General features: G+C 43.8%; 1 protein-coding gene across 1 annotated transcript in view; it reads right to left on the bottom strand.

The window, feature by feature from the left end:
• The window catches only part of Sld5 (DNA replication complex GINS protein Sld5), a 36,908-nt gene that overhangs the window by 15,077 nt on the left and 830 nt on the right, over positions 1 to 21,001 (bottom strand). Inside the window, exons 3-4 of the mRNA XM_065429920.1 lie at positions 20,756 to 20,907; positions 17,628 to 17,716 (exon numbers count right to left, since the gene is read on the bottom strand). Coding sequence (XP_065285992.1) covers positions 17,628 to 17,716; positions 20,756 to 20,907 — 241 coding nt within the window. The remainder of the gene's footprint in view (positions 1 to 17,627; positions 17,717 to 20,755; positions 20,908 to 21,001) is intronic.

The following is a 21,001-nucleotide window of genomic DNA, read 5'->3' as shown; positions in this document are numbered from 1 at the left end:
TCCTGGTCCAGAGAAAAGATGGACATGAACACGTGATAGCTTACGCTAGCCGGTCGTTGTCAAAAGCGGAAGGCAATTATTCTACAACCGAAAAGGAATGCCTCGCCATCGTTTGGGCAACAGCGAAATTTCGCCCTTACTTATATGGCAGGCCATTCAAAGTCGTCAGCGACCATCACGCCTTGTGTTGGCTAGCGAATTTAAAGGATCCCTCAGGACGGCTGGCACGGTGGAGCCTCAGACTACAAGAATACGACATCACCGTAACATACAAGTCCGGACGAAAACACTCAGACGCCGATTGCCTATCCCGCGCCCCCATTGACCCGCCGCCGCAAGATGACGAGGATGACGACGCCTTCCTTGGAATAATAAGCGCGGAAGACTTCGCCGAACAACAACGAGCGGACCCGGAACTTAAAGGCCTCGTCGATTATTTGGAAGGGCACACCGACGTTGTCCCCAGGGCATTTAAGCGCGGATTATCTTCCTTCACGCTTCAAGACAGTCTACTCGTGAAGAAGAACTTCTCGCCAGTCCGCGCCAATTACCTTCTTGTTGTCCCGTCAGGACTTCGTCCAGAAGTATTGCATGCCCTACATGACGATCCGACCGCTGGACACCTCGGATTTTCCCGGACACTATCAAGGATACAAGAAAAGTATTATTGGCCGCGCCTGACCGCCGACGTCGCCCGTTATGTCAGAACATGCCGAGACTGTCAGCGACGCAAGACACCACCGACAAGGCCAGCCGGATTACTACAGCCAATCGAGCCTCCTTGCCGACCATTCCAGCAGATCGGGATGGACTTGCTGGGACCCTTTCCGACGTCAATAACCGGAAATAAGTGGATCGTCGTGGCGACGGACTACCTCACCCGCTTCGCTGAAACAAAAGCACTGCCGAAAGGTAGCGCAGCCGAAGTGGCGAAATTCTTTATCGAAAACATCCTGCTGCGACATGGCGCCCCAGAAGTCCTCATCACCGACCGAGGAACGGCCTTTACAGCGGAGCTCACCCAAGCCATTCTGAAATACAGTCAGACAAGGCACAGGAGGACAACGGCTTACCACCCGCAGACGAATGGTCTTACGGAGCGGCTGAATAAGACCCTCGCCGACATGCTAGCGATGTACGTCGACGTCGAACACAAGACCTGGGATGCCGTCCTGCCGTACGTAACATTCGCTTATAACACGGCGGTGCAAGAAACAACACAGATCACGCCGTTCAAGTTGGTTTACGGCAGGAACCCGACGACGACGCTCGACGCCATGCTGCCGCACGTAACGGACGAAGAGAATCTTGACGTCGCTACCTATCTCCAGCGCGCCGAAGAAGCCCGACAGCTCGCCCGCCTGCGAATCAAGAACCAGCAGAGGACCGACAGCCGACACTACAATCTCCGACGACGCTTCGTCGAGTACCAGCCCGGCGACCGTGTTTGGGTATGGACCCCTATACGCCGACGAGGACTGAGCGAGAAGCTTTTGCGTCGCTATTTTGGACCGTACAAGATCATCCGACGTATTGGTGCACTGGACTACGAGGTCGTGCCAGACGGCATTTCGCTGTCACAGCGGCGCCGCTCACGACCTGAAATTGTCCACGTTGTGCGGCTCAAGCCGTACCACCAGCGTTGACGAACTTTGGGACTTCGCGTAATTGACCTTGGACTTTATTTCTTTTCGTTGTTTTGTTACTTATGTTTAATAAGTGTCCCTTTGTGTTTCGCTCTCTTTGTAGCATCGGGACGATGCTTTTTAAGAGGGGGGTATTGACACGTGTATTTATATTTATCGGGCAACCACGTTTCGCCGCTTAACAACTGTAATCGCACAGCGAGGGACGCGCCTGCATGTATCCGACGTTTCTGGAAAGTTATCGACGATTCTATCCGCGTGTCTGTTGTCGCCGAACCTTGTGTTATCAGATTTCATCGCGTGACACGAATGGTGTAGAACTTTGTGGAAGACACGCGGGTCCCATCAGGTAATCTGGAACATTCGACGACTGATCTATAAAAGCCGACGCGCTTGACCCGCTGATCAGTTTTTCCGACGATCGCCGACCGTGTTCGCCGCTATCGTTGTGCTATAAGTGTAGCCTGTTTTTGTGGGCACAGGTTCGCCCAATAAAAGTTAGTTTTCTCGTTCACAGTATTGCTACTGTGTTATTGCTTCTTTCTTCACCGTCACTACCACGTGACAATACTTTGTACACTGACATGTCATAGAGAAGCAATTTGTAAGCAAGTTTCCAAGCTGGTTGGTAATGTCATCCCTGTTGTGCTTTAAACTTAGGAACTGGACCCTCACCATCAATTCACACGCGTGCAGAGGCAGTGGTTACAGTGGCAGATGTCGAGCCTCTGCTGCTAAGGCAAACCTCGGTAGGTTCAGAAGCGGACATTGAAGGTGTCATGCCGGTTGGATTGCGTGTCCTTTCGTCATCCTCTTTGGGAAAACTTGAAGCAGTGCAAAGAAGATGAAGACAGGAATCGAAAACAAACACAACAGGATGAGTGCTGTACTGCCAACTGGAAAATTTACTGAAAGAACAACCAGTTTTTATAACATGTCAAAAAAACAAACAATGACCAAAAAGGTTAAAACGCACACACACTGCCTACAAGTAGAAGTGCTTATCTAGAAAATTTATATCAAGTTTTGTTAGGCGGCTGAATGACACTGCGCTGACAGATTTATCTCCTGCTTTGGCAATGCAATAAACTTCTACAATTTATCTTTCTTTTTTGCTCTTTGCGTGCTTCAGAAACGTAGTCACTGAACAATGGGGTACATGCGCATTTGTTGCAATGCGCAGCTAAATGGCTACCGCACCCGTTTTTTACATTGTTTTCATTCTACCTAACTACCATTAAAACACTGCCCGGTTTGTCCGATGTCAGCAATCTAAAGGTATTTTGTAAATGACGCCACAGGTGCACTTGGTGAATTTTTTCTCGTGATTCGTGGCAAAGTGCTGGAGTTTCCAATTCTTCATAGCACTGCATAGCTGCAAAAGTTTACAAGGAGCAGAAAACATTTTCTAGATAACCACGTCTACTTGTAGGCAGTACGCATGCCTTTTAACTTTTTTGGCCATTGTTGGTGTTTTTGTGACATGCTATAAACACTGGTTGTTCTTTCAATAAACTTTCTAGTTAGCAGTACGGCACTCATCCTGTTGTCTTTGTTTTAGATTTCTGTCCTCATCTTCTTTGCACTGCTTCAAGTTTTACTCAAGATGAACCAATACGTCCAAGTTGTTGCTACTACAGACCTCTTTGGGAGGTCTGCTCTTCTGGATAAGATGTATGTTCATTGTTTTTCGGTGTTTCCTGAAATACAATACCAGGAAGGTAAGACTACCAAAAGAATAGAGTGCCAAAAGTGTGTCCTGGGTTAAAGAGAAACAATTGGGGGCCAATCCACTTTACGAAGGTGGAATGCCAGCAAAGATGTCATTGTGCTCCCAAATTCACCCCCACTTTATGGTGTGAACATGGTTGCACAGCAAAGCCAAATGACTGCACAGAACAAAACACGATTGACCGAAGCACAGTCCAAAGGAGTGCACGAAACAGAACACGATTGTGTGTAATTTACGATTCAGCACACTTCTTAGTTAATTAGCTTAATGAAACTTGGAAGGACTAGAGTATTATCCTAGCAGACGAACATGGGGCTGTCCGTTTCCCTCCTGTAGAAGCCCATGTATCAACAGCACACAGGAATTCCACAACTTTTACAACTTCACTGTGATCTACCTAATGTTGAAAGTAAATGAAACTCTCCGTAATGATAGAGTCATCTTAGCGGCCAATTGTCATATAATTTTTTTGCGATAGTTTTAATAAAGCAAGAGTTACAGCCATTTTCTTCAGGGCATTTGTGATAAAGTGGGCTTTGCTGCAAGGCATTTTTGTTCACTACATGGATGTTGGTGAGCCCAGATATCACCCTGTGAGAAGACATATGTGGCTCATTCATATGGGGGCTAGAGGAAACAGCTTCGCTGTAAAAACATAATAAAGCGCGCCAATCGTTTGTTCGTGCTAACAGTGTTGCAGTCTGTATGTACAAAGAACAAATAGGTCAAGTAAAGTTCAAGGTTCTTCTTTCTTCAATTTGGTACCTACCTTGAGGCAAGGGCAAAAAGTTTTATTTTTCCCGGGGGGGGGGGGTGGGGGGGGGGGGGGGGGGGGGGGCCAGCTTTCCCAGCCCCACCCATATATATGTAATCATTGGTGGGTGCAATGATAAAGGGTGAGCAGGGATGGCTGCTAACTTCATGCATGCCGTCTTCCTTCCCGGGCTGGCTTTCCATGCCCCTAGAGTTTAAGAACGTGTAGTCCAAGAGATGGGGGCAATTAGAGATTGCTGATAGAAGAGGCCGTCCTATGGTGGACGTAAAAATAGGCAGATGATGATGAATCTTATTTTCGGAGTTGCATTGAATTGCGTAGCTATGTGAACCATAATGCCAGCATTGTGACATCGAGTCAGGCAAAACTGCAGCCTTTTCTTTAGAGCGCAGCTCTTAGGCGGCCGTTTCTGTTGTGAGCATCGGTGTCCCACGTAACTGAGCAAATGAGCACAGCGAAGGATGAAGGAGCAAATGCGGAGTGCAGCAGGGGATGAATGATGGTGATAGTGAAGAGGGCTCGAGGAGGAAAGCGGAGGGGGAGGCCATGGCAAAAGTGTGAGAAGAAAAGCCTAGTGCCGCGCAAGATGGGCTCTGCGAAGACGATGGCTACAAGATGGCGCCAGAGTAGAGCGTGTCGTCTGTTCACCGATGATGCCACCAATACCACATGTGAAAACAAAGCGCTGCATGGACGGAGATCTGCCTGCAGCAGCTGCTGTGAATTGCACCCACGCGTCACCCACATGCTGCCTCTCGATATCTCCTGATTAATGAGGCAATGGCGCCACACTTCGCTCCGTTTGCAACATTTTTGCGGCGCGACTTATCAAAGGCATGTTTACCATAGAAAAATTTCTGGACTATATTCACAAACTTTTTCTGACTTAGGTTGTACTGATGCCACATTCCCTATGTTATTTGAGAGGAAGCTTTAGCTCCGGCCCAACTTCAATATAGCCTATTCAAAGACATTTAAAATGCAGAAATGCTTTTCTGAGATAACCCTTGGACCGACTTTATTGAAATTTGTTGCATTTGAGAGATAAAGTTAAATTCTAGTGACCGTCAAAAACATAATTTCAATTAAGGGCATGAATTGTTTTACAAAAGTTATAACAAATAAGTAAGTTAAAGAAATAGAAGCACGAAGTTCACAAATCCGTAGCTCTACATCACGAACAGATATTGCAGTTCAGTAAACTGCATCCACTAGAACATCCAAAGCGAAGAACTTTGATATATGAAAATATATCTTACGTGAATTTGTCAAAGTGTTTACAAGTGTTTTGCAAAAGTCCTGCTCACATATTAGTGGAGTATTTGAGAGCCATGTATAATACCTCAATTTTGTCTGCTTTAGATGTACTATTAGATGCAATTTAAAGACTTGTGATTTCACTTTTTTATTTCTGAGTTACAGAGATGGAACTTAACAGTTTTGTTTACTGAAAACTTGTTTGTTTTCAGCAATATTATTAATAATTCAATGGCTTTTATTGAAATTCCACTTCCTACAGTCACTAAATTCGAACTTTATCTTTTATATGCAACAAACCTCATCCAATTTGGTGCAATGGTTGCCAAGAAAAAAGGTGTCTTCTTTCGTATGTATTTAGATAGAAGCCACAAGCTAAAGTTTGCCCTTTAGAGCTCAAATTGATGATGACAAAGATGATGATTGCTATCAACAGAAGCTAGTATGCTGGGGACACCAAGTAAGGGCACCTAAATGGAGCAAAACGGTTCTACAGAAGCCCACAATGTGAAGGAAACTTTGCCAAAGGGTAAAAATTGTCACCCGCCAGAGTGTAGTATGATCAGGAGGAATTTTTCTTCAACTGCTATGCTTTCTTTCTGAGAAACGCATATGGGTGTCCTTTGCGGCTTTCTGCTACACTTGGGTGGATGAAAATTTTTCGCTTTCACTAAGGGCACCTAGAGTACGACAATTTGTTGTCATTCTTAGCACTACAAATAAAACCTTTCAGCAAGCAGCTTTCCTTGCAAGCTGTATGCTCACATAGCTTGTCCAAAGCAAATATGATGTGTAGCATGTATTCATATGGTGGCAAATCCATTCACCAGAGAAAACTTGTTAGAAGCCTAATCAATAGCCTTTTAAAAACAAGCAAAATATCAGAAACAAATGAAAAAAAGAGAAAACAATAAAAATAGAAGCTCCCATCAATGACTATGACAATAAGACTATCAAATAAATTTTTCAAAAAATAACAAGAAAAACAAACGGGCAAGCAAAACAAAAGCTTTCATTACAGAGTGCAGCAAGTGGCTACTCTAGAACAGCAGGGTACAGTTCCACCTTAGTACACACGCCAGCAAGGGGGCCTATTCAGACAAGATGTTGGCACTTGCCCTTACTGCAAGATACAGAGATGAATATAGCTGTTTGACAGCTTCTGTTCAATTTTTTTTCAATTTAACCAGGCCTTGAAAATGTAAACCTTCATAAAGAAAACTTTTTCTTTGTCATCTACCTGACAGTAGCACATAGCTACAAGGAAAACCCATATGGTTTCCTCAGAGCAAAAAGCCTCGCCAGTTGAACATATATCCTGCCGAGACCTGAAAACAGCTCAGGGGCATAATCACTTTTCAAGTCGGTTCTTGGTACCGACTTGGTATGTTGCCAACATGAAAAATTGATTTTATTGCAATAGCAATTATATGGACACTCCAAGCACATTTCTGCAGTATAATGTTTGCATTCTTCCAGTTTTCTGGGACCCTTGCAGTCAATAGACACTTCGTATAGAGAGCCGCCAGTTTTCCAAGCATTATGTCTCCTCCATCTTTGATTAAATCGACTGTTATTCCATCTCCTGCCACTCTTCCCCGTTTCATGTCTTGCAAGGCCCTACTGACCTCATTGCTAGTTATAGGAGGAGTTTCTGCAGCCTGTTCATTACTGTTTCTAATGGAATTATCCCGAGTCCTCTCGGTACTGTACAGGTCTGTGTCGAATTCTTTCGCTCCTTTTACTATACCTTCGAGATTGCTGATGATATTACCCTGCTTATCTTTCAGTGCATACATCTTGCTTTGTCCTGTGTCAAGTTTCTTTCTCACTGATTTCAGGCTGCATCCATTTTTTACGGCTTCTTCGGTCTTTCTCACGTCATAGTTTCAAATATCACTTACTTTCTCCTTGTTGATCAGTTTTGACAGTTCCACGAAAACTATCTGATCTCTTGAGTTGCACAGCTTCAGTGTTTGATTTTCTTTATTAGGTCCTTTGTTACTTGGGAGTGCTTACCTACGGGTTGCCTTGGTGCCTTACCTCCCACTTCAATTGCTGATTCTGAGGCCAGCCTAGTTATGGTTTCATTCATTACCTCTATGAAATCTTCATCTCTCTGGTTTGTAAGTACCAGCCTGAATTGGTCCATTTTTACCCTTACTGCACCTAGGTTGACCTGTTCCTTCTTGACTAATTTTACTGTTTCTCTCTTCATATTGAGGGAAATCCTAGACCTCATTAAACTATCGTCACTGCACTTCATCCTACCTAACACTTCTGCATCCTGCACTATGCTGGGATCGGCAGAGAGTACGAGATCTATTTCATTTCTTGTTTCTACATTAGGAATTTTCCAGGTCCACTTCCTGTTGCTACGCTTCCTGAAAAAGGTGTTCATTGTTCTCAGCTTATTCCTTTCTGCGAATTCTACCAGCATCTCTCCTCTAGCGTTCCCAGAATCGGCGCCGTAGTTGCCAATTGCTTGTTCACCAGCCTGCTTTTCCCTCACTTTAGCATTGAAGTCGCCCATTACTACAGTATACTGTGTTTACACTTTTCTCATCACTAATTCAACATCTTCATAAAACTGATCTACTTTATCATCATCGTGTCTGGATGTTGGGGCGTAGGCTTGTACTACCCTTAATCTATACTTCTTATTAAGTTTGATTACGACTACTGCTACCCTCTCATGAATGCTGTAGAATTCGTTAATGTTGCCCGCTATGTCCTTATGGATTAGGAATCCTACCTCGTATTGCTTCTTATCTGGGAGACCTCTATAGTAGAGGACATGTCCGTTATTCAGCTATGTATAAGCCTCACCAGTTCTAATCTCACCAAGGCCGATGATATCCCAAACAATGTCTGATAGTTCCTCAAAGAGTCCTGTTAAGCTAGGCTCACTCAGCAGAGTTCAGCAATTAAAGGTTGACAGGGTGAGTTTCCATTGGCGGCTGTCCGGATCCAGAGATTCTTAGCACCTCCTACTATGTTACAGGTCTGACTGCCGCCTTGCTCAGTTGCTCCGCAGCTGCTGGGGACTGAGGGCCATGGGATAATTGTAGGAATCATGAGGGAGGGGGTGGCCGAATACTGCACCAGGGAGGCCAATTCCTGTTCTGGTGAGGGAGTGTCTTTGCTGAAGCTTAGTGGTATTTCCCAATTTGATTCTACCTGGATTAGTATAGCCCCACTCGCTCTCGGCATCTTTTGCCAGTGTCAGGCATCACTCCAAGCCTGCAGATGTAGTGCAGTGGAGGAGGTCAAATTCAGGCACACCATCGTCAGATTTTTAAAAAAAAGGAAACAAAAAGAAAGAAGAGAGAGAGAGCGATTTGAACTTCCGACTATCGCAACCGAGCATTCAACATAGTTCAGTCAGATAATCCCGCAGGCGGCGAGGCTACCTTATCGCCGAAAAGTACAGCCTAGAGGGCCCTACATGCATAAGAGATCCGTCAATTTGTCCACCCTCTGCGAGTTTTGTCGACTGTCAAAGGTTGCACAATATAGTGTCAATTCTCTGTGGTCCTTGAACACGCCTAGGTACACGATACATTTTCGGCGAATTTGAACAGCACTTAAAACTTGTGTGAAAAAAAGTAGGAAAAGGAAAAAGTTTCCAGCGCTTATCGAGAAGCCCCGAGCTGCGTGTCGTCTGCTTGTTTGTCGCGTCTATTAGCTATTAAACTGGGAAGGCTTAGGAGTAAGGATCAACTGTGAATATCTCAGCAACCTTCGATTTGCAGATGACATTGTCCTGTTCAGCAACACTGGGGACAAGTTACAACAAATGATTGAGAAGCTTAACAGAGAGAATGTAAGAGTGGGGTTGAAGATTAATATGCAGAAGACAAAGATAATGACCAATAGCCGGGCAAGGGAACAAGAGTTCAAGATCGCCAGTCAGCCTCTAGAGTCTGTGAAGGAGTACATTTACCTAGGTCAATTACTCGGAGGCTGCCCTGATCATGAGAGGGAAATTTACAAAAAAAGAAAAATGGGTTGGAACCCATTCCGCAGACATTGTCAGATCCTGACTGGAAGTTTGCTATTATCATTAAAAAGAAAGGTGTACAATCAGTGCATTCTAATGGTGTTAACATATGGGGCAGAAACGTGGATACTGACAAAGAAGCTCAAAAATAATTTAAGGACCATGCAAAGAGCGATGGAATGAAGAATGTTAGGCGTAATGTTAAGGGACAGGAAGAGAGTGGTTTGGATCAGAGAGCAAACGGGAATAGCCGATGTTCTAATTGACATTAAGAGAAAAAAATGGATCTGGGCAGGTCACGTAATGCATAGATTAGATAAGTGGTGGACCATTAAGGTTACAGAATGGGTGCCAAGAGAAGAGAAGCGCAGTCGAGGACGGCAGAAGGCTAGGTGAGCTGATGAAATTAAGAAATTCACAGGTGCTAGTTGGGATCGGTTCGCGCAGGACAGGGTTAATTGGAAATCACAGGAGAGGCCTTCGTCCTGCAGTGGGCATAAAATAGGCTGCTGCTGCTGATGATGATGAGTCGGCCTCTGCAGTTCTGAGAACTACGGCCGAACTTTTGGCATTTCAAGCATCAGAGGGGATTGGGAATACTATATGGCCTGACCCTGATTTTGACATAGCCTGCCTCAACTGTCTCGGGCAGACCACTTGAACCAAATGTCAGAATAAGATGCCTGGTTTGTAGTTTTTTACCATCACGCCTCATCTTGATTCGCTTTACATTAATCAAGTTCTGCTTACTCCAGCCCTCTAGTAGTTCAACCTCTGTTTATCGATCAACACCACCAGAGATCACCATCGGATACGACACCACGGGTGGTGTTTATGGTATGATTTGGGGCCACACTCACTGGAACGTCCCCAAAACACACAAGGTTAGGCAGCCTTTCATATTGCTTCTTATTGCGGAGTTCCAGAAGGAGATCTCCGATGGCTAAATTGGAAGCTTTGTAACCTGGGCCAAGAGCCTCAGTTAATGGTTTGGAAACTGCAAAAGGAGAGATCAATCGTACTGCCTTCTCTGTTTCCTCGGAATGTACAACAGGAAATCGTGGGAAATTCTCATTTTCATGGCCAAAAAACTTACTCCTTCAGTGGGCACTCGTTTTTGAGGGCGATCAGGAAGTGAGGGGAAAGAAGTTGCCGTAGTTACACATGATAAATTTCAGTAGAGGCGCCAGCCACCCATCATGGAGCCCAACAAGGGGATGCTGCAGGATTTTGAAAAGGCAGGTCCCGCATGTGCCAGCTGTATAACACTACTATAACAAAATATAATATAACCAAGGTTGGCTAGGTACACAAGGTTAACCCTTGCTGCCCAGGAAATTGGAAGTAAAAGGAAATAAAGAGAAGACAGGAAGATTGAAAGTGAGGGAGAAAGATGAAGACTGGAGAGAAGTGTAGGAAAAGGCAACTACCGATTTCCCTTGGGTGGGTCAGTCTGGGGGTGTCGTCTACGTGAAGCAGAGGCCAAAGAAGTGTGTTGCCTTCGCTGGGGGGCCATAAAGGTCCAAGATGCCGGCCTCAGCTCAACCCCAGGATCCCCTTTTCCTCGGACACAGCTAAGCCACGTACGCTTAAACGCAGGAAGGGTCAACCCCAACGTGCTCGGGTACGTGGTGTCGCAACACACCAAACACCTGCTGATGCATACGCTCCTGTGGGGAACCGGCACTCATTCTCCTTCCCACCCATGTCCACTCACACCCTTTGTAACTCACTAAAGCTCGATCTCACGTCTTTGAAATGAGTATGGTGCGAGTATGAGTCGGTGTACTTGTGAGCAAGTATACCGGCCTATAGGTTTACCATGCCAAAACTACACAAAGGGATTTTGGGGATACTGTAATGGAGGGTTCTGGGTTAATTTTGGCCAGCTGGGTTTCTTTAACGTGCACCCATGGCATAGTACACAAGTGTCTTTGCATTCTGCCACTTTGGGGCTGCTGCAGCCAGAAATCGAGCCTGTGACCTTGTGCTCAACAGCAGACTGCCATTGCCACTAAGTCACATACATGGTGAGTAGAAAAAAGCAACCGATTACAGGTAGGAATTACTGCCCCATGAAAGTAACTTGACAAATAGTAAAAAAGTAGTTGATTATGTTAGCATTATTTTATTCACACTTTATTAACATTGCACAAATACAGTAAATAGAACAAGCTAGCCTGGCTCTTTCAATACGTACACTGTAGCTCATCAAACATTGTTTATCCTGCTCTTCAAAATTTTTCTTGGTCATTTTCCCTCTTTTCTTTGTGACATCTGCAGCGACACCGAAAACTCACTTTATGAGCGCACTAGAGAGAAGGGCTGTGTTGTAACATCCAACACGTTGCACAAAAGACTGTGGTTGCTCAGTAATGCTATGTTCGGGTTTTGGTCCTCTATGAAATGCAGCATTTCATTTTTACTAGGGCTAGGCGAAGGCGCTCCCGGTAGGGACAGTGAGAAACTTAAAAATTGCCCGTAGATGATTCCTTGGCATCAATGTTTGAAGTGGCCATTGCTATCAAGCCATAGAAGCACCTTTCATATTTGTCAGCCAACATATGGTGGACCTCCTTCGGCACCCTTCCCTCAATAGCCATTTAGATAGAAATGCTTACCAGCAAATGTTCACGTTCCTTGAAAAGATAATAATGCAATTTAATATAAACCTGATATTATTCAGCCCCAAAAATACTGCTCACATATTACAAGTGCAAAAATAGGTGCATATAAGTCACAAATATATCGGATAGATAGAAAAATATGTGTTTAATGGCCAAGAACTTCTGTCTATATCCGAGAAGTCATAGAATGTACGAGGCAAAGATGAACTGAGAAGCAGCTCTAAGCGTCTTTGAAGGGTGCCTAAAAGCGCTTCAAGGAGGGAGAGAGAAAAATTCATTATAAAAGAAAAGCTGAGAAATTGTACTTCCAAGAGAGGTGTGCAAATCTGCAAGCCTGCCATACTGAGGTGATCGAGGCATAGCTGCAGTACACTGATTGTGGGAAAAAAGGTAACCCAGGTACATGTTTTCATCCCTTTAGACACTGTAGTGCCAAATTTAAGTACTAAAAGGCGCATTGCCAGTTGTAGTTTGTTTCGTGAAAAACGTAACTGATTACATAACTGGTTACTGAAGAATGTGATTGAATTACACAGAGAATTACCAAGTAAACAAAGTAATCGTTATGTTACAAAATTACCAAACAACATACTTGATTACAATTAATAACATGTAATTCGTTACGCACAAGCCTGGTGGTGACTATATACAAATTGTAGCAAAGAAGAGGAACGCTATAGTGGGCCATCCTCTCTAGCGTTTTCGAGTGGCTCAATCTCTCCAGTGCTTTTTGCTCAGGAAACGCCGCTCCTGCTGAGTCTGCCCTGCTCTGACAGTCGACCCAAACGCTGGTGACTAATAAACACCTTTACAAGATACATACATATATATACATATATGTGTGTGTGTTGTGTGTGTGTGTGTAGGGAGTTTCTTCAATGTTCATCACAAAGGACCCGACGTAACATATGCAGGAAAGAGACTAACTTTTTGGAAGTAAGAAGTGTGTACTTAAAGGGACCCTGAAATGATTTTAACGATTTCGTACAAGCATACCGAGTCGTCAGAGTAAGTCCTTCTGACCATTAATTGACACATCTAAGTGCTCCGCGTAGGTTTTCAAAATGTACATCGCTGCCGATCGCAGCACACTGCTCGGCGGAATTTTCAGCCGCCCCTACCCATATGGCGTAAATCACCCAATTGACGTCATGTGGGCAAGCTATCCGATTGGCTGCCCAGGGCGCGTCATTGATAACTTTTCCGCCTTTATGGTGAACAAATGATGTTCGCAATAGTTGGAATGTTAGTTTGTTTCTATAAAAAGAAAGTAACAGAAAGAGAGTGCACAAGAACACACTACACTTAAGCACTTCCGGCATACAGCAAGCGTCGTCTGCTTGCATTACAACGTGCTCCATTTTGACAAGAGCTCCGCGGTCAGAGTCGGTCTCAGTCTTTTCGCGAGCACTATGATGTGACTTTGTTGCATTGTGGATTGCATACGTAGTGACTGGCAATACGTCAAGCTGCGACATCGTGTCCCTCTGCAAGGCAGCAGACGAGCGGACTCACTGCAGCGCATCGGACTGCCAATATTTCATCATTTCATTTCATTTCATTTGTGCCCATTTACAAGCAAATGGAGGGGGCCAAGGTAAAAGCTGCTTATTGGCAGCTTGAGTGGTCCCTGGCCCCCTTTACATATTGGCAGACCGGTGGCAAAGAACACTTTCAGAAATGAAAAAAATAAAGAACAGTGGGTTACATCAAATAAATTACATTTCTTTCATTGAATACATATGGTTTTACGGAACCATGGCGATTTAAATGGTAGTTTTCACCAGAGAGATGAGCTCCGATGGTGTCAAGGCATGGATGCCAATGCCGGCTTCTAGGTAAGAATTTAGTAGCCATGGCAAGGTATTTGCGACCATTTGATGGCCGTAATTTGTCCTCGATAAGGGTATGAGCCATTTTTCATGGCTGCGTGTCTCATATGTGGGTGTATTCTCTTTTAAGTTTGCTATATTTGTAATTAAGTTGCTTCTATTTTTTACCTGAAAGTAGTAGGTGCGTAGGAGGGTTTGTTTGTAGAGATGATGGCTTTTTGTTATGTTGTACTTGGTAACAATACTCTCAGTGTGCGAGTTGTATGGCGCATTTGCGATAGCGCGTATTATCTTTTTTTGCATCAATAGTATTTTAGAGTGATTGGAAGCTGATGTCGTGCCCCATACAAGATGGCAATAATTTACATGCGAGGCAAACAGTGCATTATAAATGATCAATTTAGCTGACGTTGGTAAAAGGTAGCGATTTCAATGTAGTATACCTGTTACGCGGCTCAGTTTCTGCAGTACAAAATCCACGTGAGCGTCCCATTGCAATGTGTCGGTAAAATATACGCCAAGTACTTTTACCGTGTCAACAACCTCTATTTTCTCAGAGTTGTAAAATATGTTGTGGGTCAATGGAGTACATGTACCTCTTGTTTTAAAGATGACTACTTGTGGTTTATTCGAGTTTACTTTTAAAAAGTTGTCCTGGCTCCATTTTGAGAGATGGGTTAATAGGTTGTTCGCAGCACCAATGAGGCCTGTAAAAGAGTTGTTTGATAAAAAAACACTCGTACCATCTGCGTAGTTTATGAATTTTGCTTCTCGGTGGATAAGAATGATGTCGTTTATGTAGATGTTAAACAAAAATGGGCTAAGGATACTTCCCTGAGGGACACCTGTTTGTATTTTTCGTGTAGATGATATGCTAGTGTTTATAGCCACATATTGCTGTCGATTTCTAAGGTAGGATGTCAGTAACTGAAGAGGAAGGCCCCTGAGCCATATCTTTCAAGCTTAAGTATTAGGAGGTCATGGTTTATGCAGTCGAATGCTTTTGTGAAATCTATGAATAGACCAATTACCAGTGACTTATTTTCGAGGTTCTGCAGTATATATTCTTTCTGTGCTACTAGTGCTAATTCTGTTGATTTACCTTGTTGAAAACCGTATTGAGCGTCTGTTATTAGCTTATGTTTATTGCTGAAAGATGTTAATTGGTTAAGAATGATTTTTTCAAGACCTTTAGAAAACTGCGGGAGAATAGATATCGGACGGTAATTTTTTAAATCAAGCTTGTCACCTTTCTTATATAACACAATTACTTTTGCAATTTTCATTTTTCCAGGAAAAGTACCTGGACCTGGAGAAGCGCCAGGATCTGCGCGTTTGCAGCCGTCACTTTGCACCGAAAGATTACTAACGCAACAGTGTTTTGTGAGTCGGTCTCAGTCTTTTCGCGAGCACTATAATGTGACTTTGTTGCATTGTGGATTGCATACGTACCAACTGGCAATACGTCAAGCTGCGACATCGTGTCCCTCTGCAAGGTAGCAGACGAGCGGACTCACTGCAGCGCATCGGACTGCCAATATTTCATCAGCGCCAGGATCTGCGCGTTTGCAGCCGTCACTTTACACCGAAAGATTACTAACGCAACAGTGTTTTGCAAGTCCGGTATTAGGGTAAACGCAAGCGCAAGGGGACAGGGCCTGGCTGCTTGACTGTGTCGTCTCACGGGATGAGCAGAAGCGCAAATGTGAATGGTCTGCACGATGCAGCCACCTGGTGGCACAGACCTCAACCACACACAGTAGCAGTAACGAAATGTATTCTTCTTTGCTGCTGGTGAAAATTTTTCGCAGGAGTGTAATAGTTAACACATCGTTTTTGTAAATGTTTAAAATGTTTTACATTTGGTTAGAGCAATATTAGCTCTGTTTGGTGGTTAAGTTCTGCACCAACGGGTGGCTGGACTGTGGAGACCGATCAGGCAGCTCACGTAAGTCTACGCTAAAGTTCCTTCATCAGCTTGAGTTATTGCCTCTAGCCATCCGTCAAAACGCCCAGCTCGCCTGTGGTTACCGGAATACCAGACACGTTCGGCGCTGCGACAGAATGCTCGCAACGCACGCTGCTTCAATAGCTCTTGCTTGGGGTCGACTGCAGAGCAGCTGGCGGAGAGTTTGGAGAGGCATCGCTCGCTCGTTCCTAGAGAACTGGAAGTCGACAACACGACATGCCATCATGATGCAGAGCCAGTGAAGGTAGAGCATAGCGCCGATCACTTGGCGAACGAGTTGAGGAGAAAATGCATGACTATGAAGGAGGGTAACTCGTAATTTTCCGTAGCTCTCTTAATATGAGACGTTTCACACAAGTTGTGGTGCGAATGATTACCTTTATCTGTACCCTACGCATCTACAAAATTTGTCCAAACCGTTTCAGGGGCCCTTTAATGTTTTCAGCTGGTGGACCAGCCTTCATCAGAGTACAGTAACCTAACTGACCGTTACTGTCCTCTGACGAAGGCTGGCCCACCAGGCGAAAATGTTAGGTAAACACGCCTTACTTCCAAAAAATCACCAACCCTCCCAGTCCGTGAAGATGGTCAAACAGCGAAGCTGCGTTAGTTACACCAAGTGTTACACCATGAAGTCAAGCTTCACAAGCCATCTATATCGTAAATCTTTTGTTTCACCATTCTTTCACCTTATTTTCACCTTCACATGCTTCACATGGTGAGCATGCTTTAGGAGTGCTTTTTTTTTTTGCGGCATCTCTGGCACACAGCTCGGGGTCAGCCCTATGATGATGAGCCCATTCACAAGCCAAGTCTCGCTGACACTCGCGGTAGGCAGCTTCTTCCTCAGGGGTACGCACTACTTGTGGTCTTCCCATAGGTGTAGCTGGAATGGAATGTGCAGAACTACTAATCCAAAGCTCCGTATATTGGCTGCAAGGCCCACCACTGGAAATGCAGGCACTGCAATCGTTTTGACGATTGGTTGAATTGGTTTGATGATTGACGTGGCTGCCGGCACTTCTTGTTGGCGTAAGAGGTGCTAGCAGCCACATGCTCCATGTATCACGTTTCGATCGCTGGGCACTGTTCATTGGCCGCAAACCACCAGCATAAAATTTGTTTCTTTCCAGGCAGGGTGGAATCAATCGTCGATAAATTCAATGCCGATCCGGCTAGATCGCCAAAAATGCACCGCGTGACAACCATACAAGATTTGCGTATAAGATAACATTCTCACAGGGGGGAAAGGGGTCACTCCAACCCCTCTCCCCTTGTTGAGCTCTTCTTTTCCTCTCCCGCAAGGTCACATGGTCCCTCTTTAACGAGTCCGACAACGACGGCACAAGGTCCGCATAAACAGCTCCGCTATGAAAGTTTGTCTCTTTCCTGCACGCACGCACGCACGCACGCGCGCGCGCGCGCACGCACACACACACACACACACACACACACACACACACACACACACACACACACACACACACACACACACACACACACCATCAGAGCAGCGCACGGACTCTCAGCATGAGCAGCATTTCCCAAGCAAAAGCACTGGAGGATGGTCCACTATAGCGTTGCTCTTCTTTGCTACAATATATATACAATCAAAAACAGGACATAGCTTTAATACATTTTAGAATATCATGAACACAACAGAAAATGAATTCAGACCAATTGTAAGAGTCTATACTCATTTGTAATAAACTTTGGTGATGCCACAGAACTCCCTGGAGCTACCATAAATGTTATACTCATTTTAGTTACTGAAACTGCACCTCACCGACGGATGCCATCTTGAAGTCTTGCTGGTTGAAGGGCATATGAACCAAGGCCACATCCCGTAGGTAATCTTCAATGCTAGCAACGTACCTGAAAGCGAATAAGGGGGAGTCTTATTACCATGACTTAAAGGTGAAGTCCACAGTGCTGAAGGAAGTCTCTAGTTCCACATGAACTTCTGTAACCAAACACTTCTCTAATGCAATCTAAAAAAAAGAAAGAGAGAGAGAGAGTTCAGTGCCTATTAGACGACAGTGCATAATTCATACATTACAGTTGACTGCCTCCACAATGAACACCTCTACAACGAAATATCCTATATAACGAAGGAATAAGACTGCCCTGGTTCGAGAGCTGTGCAGTGCGTGATGTTTAAAACAAAATGACCTGTACAACAAACGATTTCAGAGGCCCCAAACACTTCATAACAAAGGCATTCGACTGTATTGGGTTGGGAAATACACCATGACCACATATGTGCTTTACATCATGGACTTCTTTCTTTGAAGCTGCCGATCCTCTACATCTAAGATGAAAACAACTTATTAATGTTCATCCTATTGCACAAAAGACTTGACTGCAAAGTGACATGACTTTTGAAATGTCAAGGGAAGAAGAGTATGGGGGGAGGGCAATGCTATCTATCACATGTGAAGGTGACCACCACCATTAATACATAATGTTTCTTTATGCAAATTCAATCTTCCAAACCAAATGCAGCAATACCAGGCATAAACTTAGCAAAAGTCATGTGCATAAGTTGTACTAATAAAACAAAAGCAATGTGAAAGAACACAACTAATAAATATAAAGCCAACACAATTTTTTTTTTCTCAGGAATTACGTTTTTGTGCAAAACCTTTTTGTTACAAACAATTTTTTTGGAGGAGTAAGTTTTGTCCATGCTCTTTTCTTGCAAGTGATTTACAAGAGAAGTTAAGAAGTCTTGTGCATCATTTTTATGGGCTCAGACATATTTAACATAGGAGCCATTGAGCTTAACGGCAATCACACCATGTCACCATTAAGATAGATGTGAAAGAAACCTTCACTGTACATCTGCTGTGCTTCTGGTTTCTTAGGGAAGACATATTGATAGCTATAAATATTTATTTGACAGAGTAATCACAATAATGACATTCAGGGCTGGGAAATCGATTGACTGACTGACTAATGGTTAATCGCAATTATTTTTTTTTTCCAGCAAGTTAGCCCCATAAAGATATGCCAGTGAAACATCCCAAAGAATGTGCCCTCTTAAACTTTTCACATGCACTTTTTCTAGAGGGAGTTTCTGTATTTTCATTAATCCGGCTACTAATGCAATAGGATATTGAGTGCAGCAATATTGACTATCAGCATACTCAGAGAATGATGAAAAGCCATAAACCAGGTTCTGGCAAAGAAAAACAATGCAGTAACTGTTTTGTAGACTTCACCTATTCCACACTTTCAGTGACTTGATAGTAGAAAAAGCTGGTTTACACTTACTGCACTTATTCCTTCAGTGGCTGCTCATTTCTGTAATCTTTTAGACTGTTTTGTTTAGAATGCGTTTTAATCTGCACAATCGACTAAGATATCAATCAATTTAAAAGTGATAGCTAATCAGGCAAGAAATATTAGTGGATGCCCTAGTAACACATAAAGCAGTCCATAATGATGCAAATGCTGTGTAAAAAACATTGAACTTGTACTAACACAGTGCCACGTAATGTTAACAAAGTTCATAGGTAGAGCGTAACTGTGGCAAATGTTCTAAAAATGCATAGCCTATGAAGGAAGCTGTTCATCCCTGGAGCTCCTTTTGTGCCAGTTTCAATGACCAGCTCCAATGGTCTACATGTAGCAAGACGACAGAATTAGAAAGAAGCAACAAATTATCAATGTTTTCGTAGAATTCAATACAAGAAGGTAAACAGTCGTTTTATTGTTCACCTTCTCGTGAAAAGAGAGAGACAGAGAAAGCTCTTTACTGAAATACAGAGAACATTTGCATGCATTGCTGAGCCTCTCCTGGGGCAAAAAGCATAGCCACTGTAACCCTACTTGTCTACAGCACTCGGGCAGTTTGCAGTGGAGCGGAGAAAGCAACATATGAGGGTATCCACAAGGCTTCATGACAATACCTTTACGCTGCAGCACAACACACCAGCCAAATCCCTATCTCAAGTCACCCTTGCATTTTACAAAGAGGGGAGAACGGGGCTGTGCATATCAGAGTGCCCACTTTTAGCTGATAATACATTCTCATTCAACGTCATCATTATCAGCCTATTTTTATGTCCACTGCAGGATGAAGGCCTCTCCCAGTGACATCCAATTGCCCTAGTCTTGTGCTAGCTGATTCTAACTTGCACCTGCAAATTTTCTAATTTCATCATCCCAACTAATTTTCTGTTATCCTCAACTGCGTTTCCTTTTCCTTTGCAATTCTGTAACTCTAGTGGTCCACCGGTTATCTGCCCTATGCATTACATGGCCTGCCCAGCTCCATTTTTTTTCCTCTTAATGTCAACTATAATATCGGCTATCGCTGTCTGCTCTCCTATTCACACCGCTCTCTTCCTGTCTCTTAACGTTTCGCCTAACATTTTTTGTTCCGTGGCTCTTTGTGCATTCCTTAATTTGTTCTCGAGCTTCTTTGTTAACCTCCAAGTTTCTTTCCCATATGTTAGCACCGGTAGAATGCAATGATTGCAAACTTTTCTTTTCAACGATGGTGGTAAGCTTCCAGTCGGGATTTGGTAATGCCTGCCATATGCACTCCAACCGATTTCTATTATGTAAATTTCATTCTCGTGATCAGGGTCCCCTGTGAGTAATTGTGAGATATGTGTACTCCTGCACAAACTACAGGGGCTGACTAGCGATCACAAGTTCTTGTTCCCTTGCCAGGCTATTGAACGTCATCGTTGTCTTCTGCATTCTTATTGAAGGCTTCCAAATACAAAATTTCCTGCAACACATATATATAGCCAGGAAAAAAAAGAAAAGGACAACAAGCTGCTTCACAAACGTGCTTGTTGTATCAACCCTTTGATGCCCCTCCAGCAAGGGCCCACACCTTGGGTCTGCAGTACTGTAAAAATAAAATTAAAAAAAGAGTGGGGATAGGAGTCAACTTACGCTCGAGCAAATCTTCTTTCGTCTAAAGATAGCAAATCATCTGAATCAATTTCCCCTCTTTCATGTTGTCCAAGGATGTATGCACCATGCTTTTCTATTTTTCCGAGTCGTGTTCTGAGGTAGCTCGTAAGGATGTACTGAATCCGCTCAACCTGCAATATAAGTAAATAAATAAAGTTGGGGGATGTGTCATCGGTGTATTATTTCTATACAACCATAACCCTCGTTCATAATAGGCCAAGTAGC

The sequence above is a fragment of the Dermacentor albipictus genome, chromosome 1 (assembly GCF_038994185.2).
Source record: "Dermacentor albipictus isolate Rhodes 1998 colony chromosome 1, USDA_Dalb.pri_finalv2, whole genome shotgun sequence".
NCBI lineage: Eukaryota > Metazoa > Arthropoda > Arachnida > Ixodida > Ixodidae > Dermacentor > Dermacentor albipictus.
This window is presented reverse-complemented; position numbering and strand designations above follow the sequence as displayed.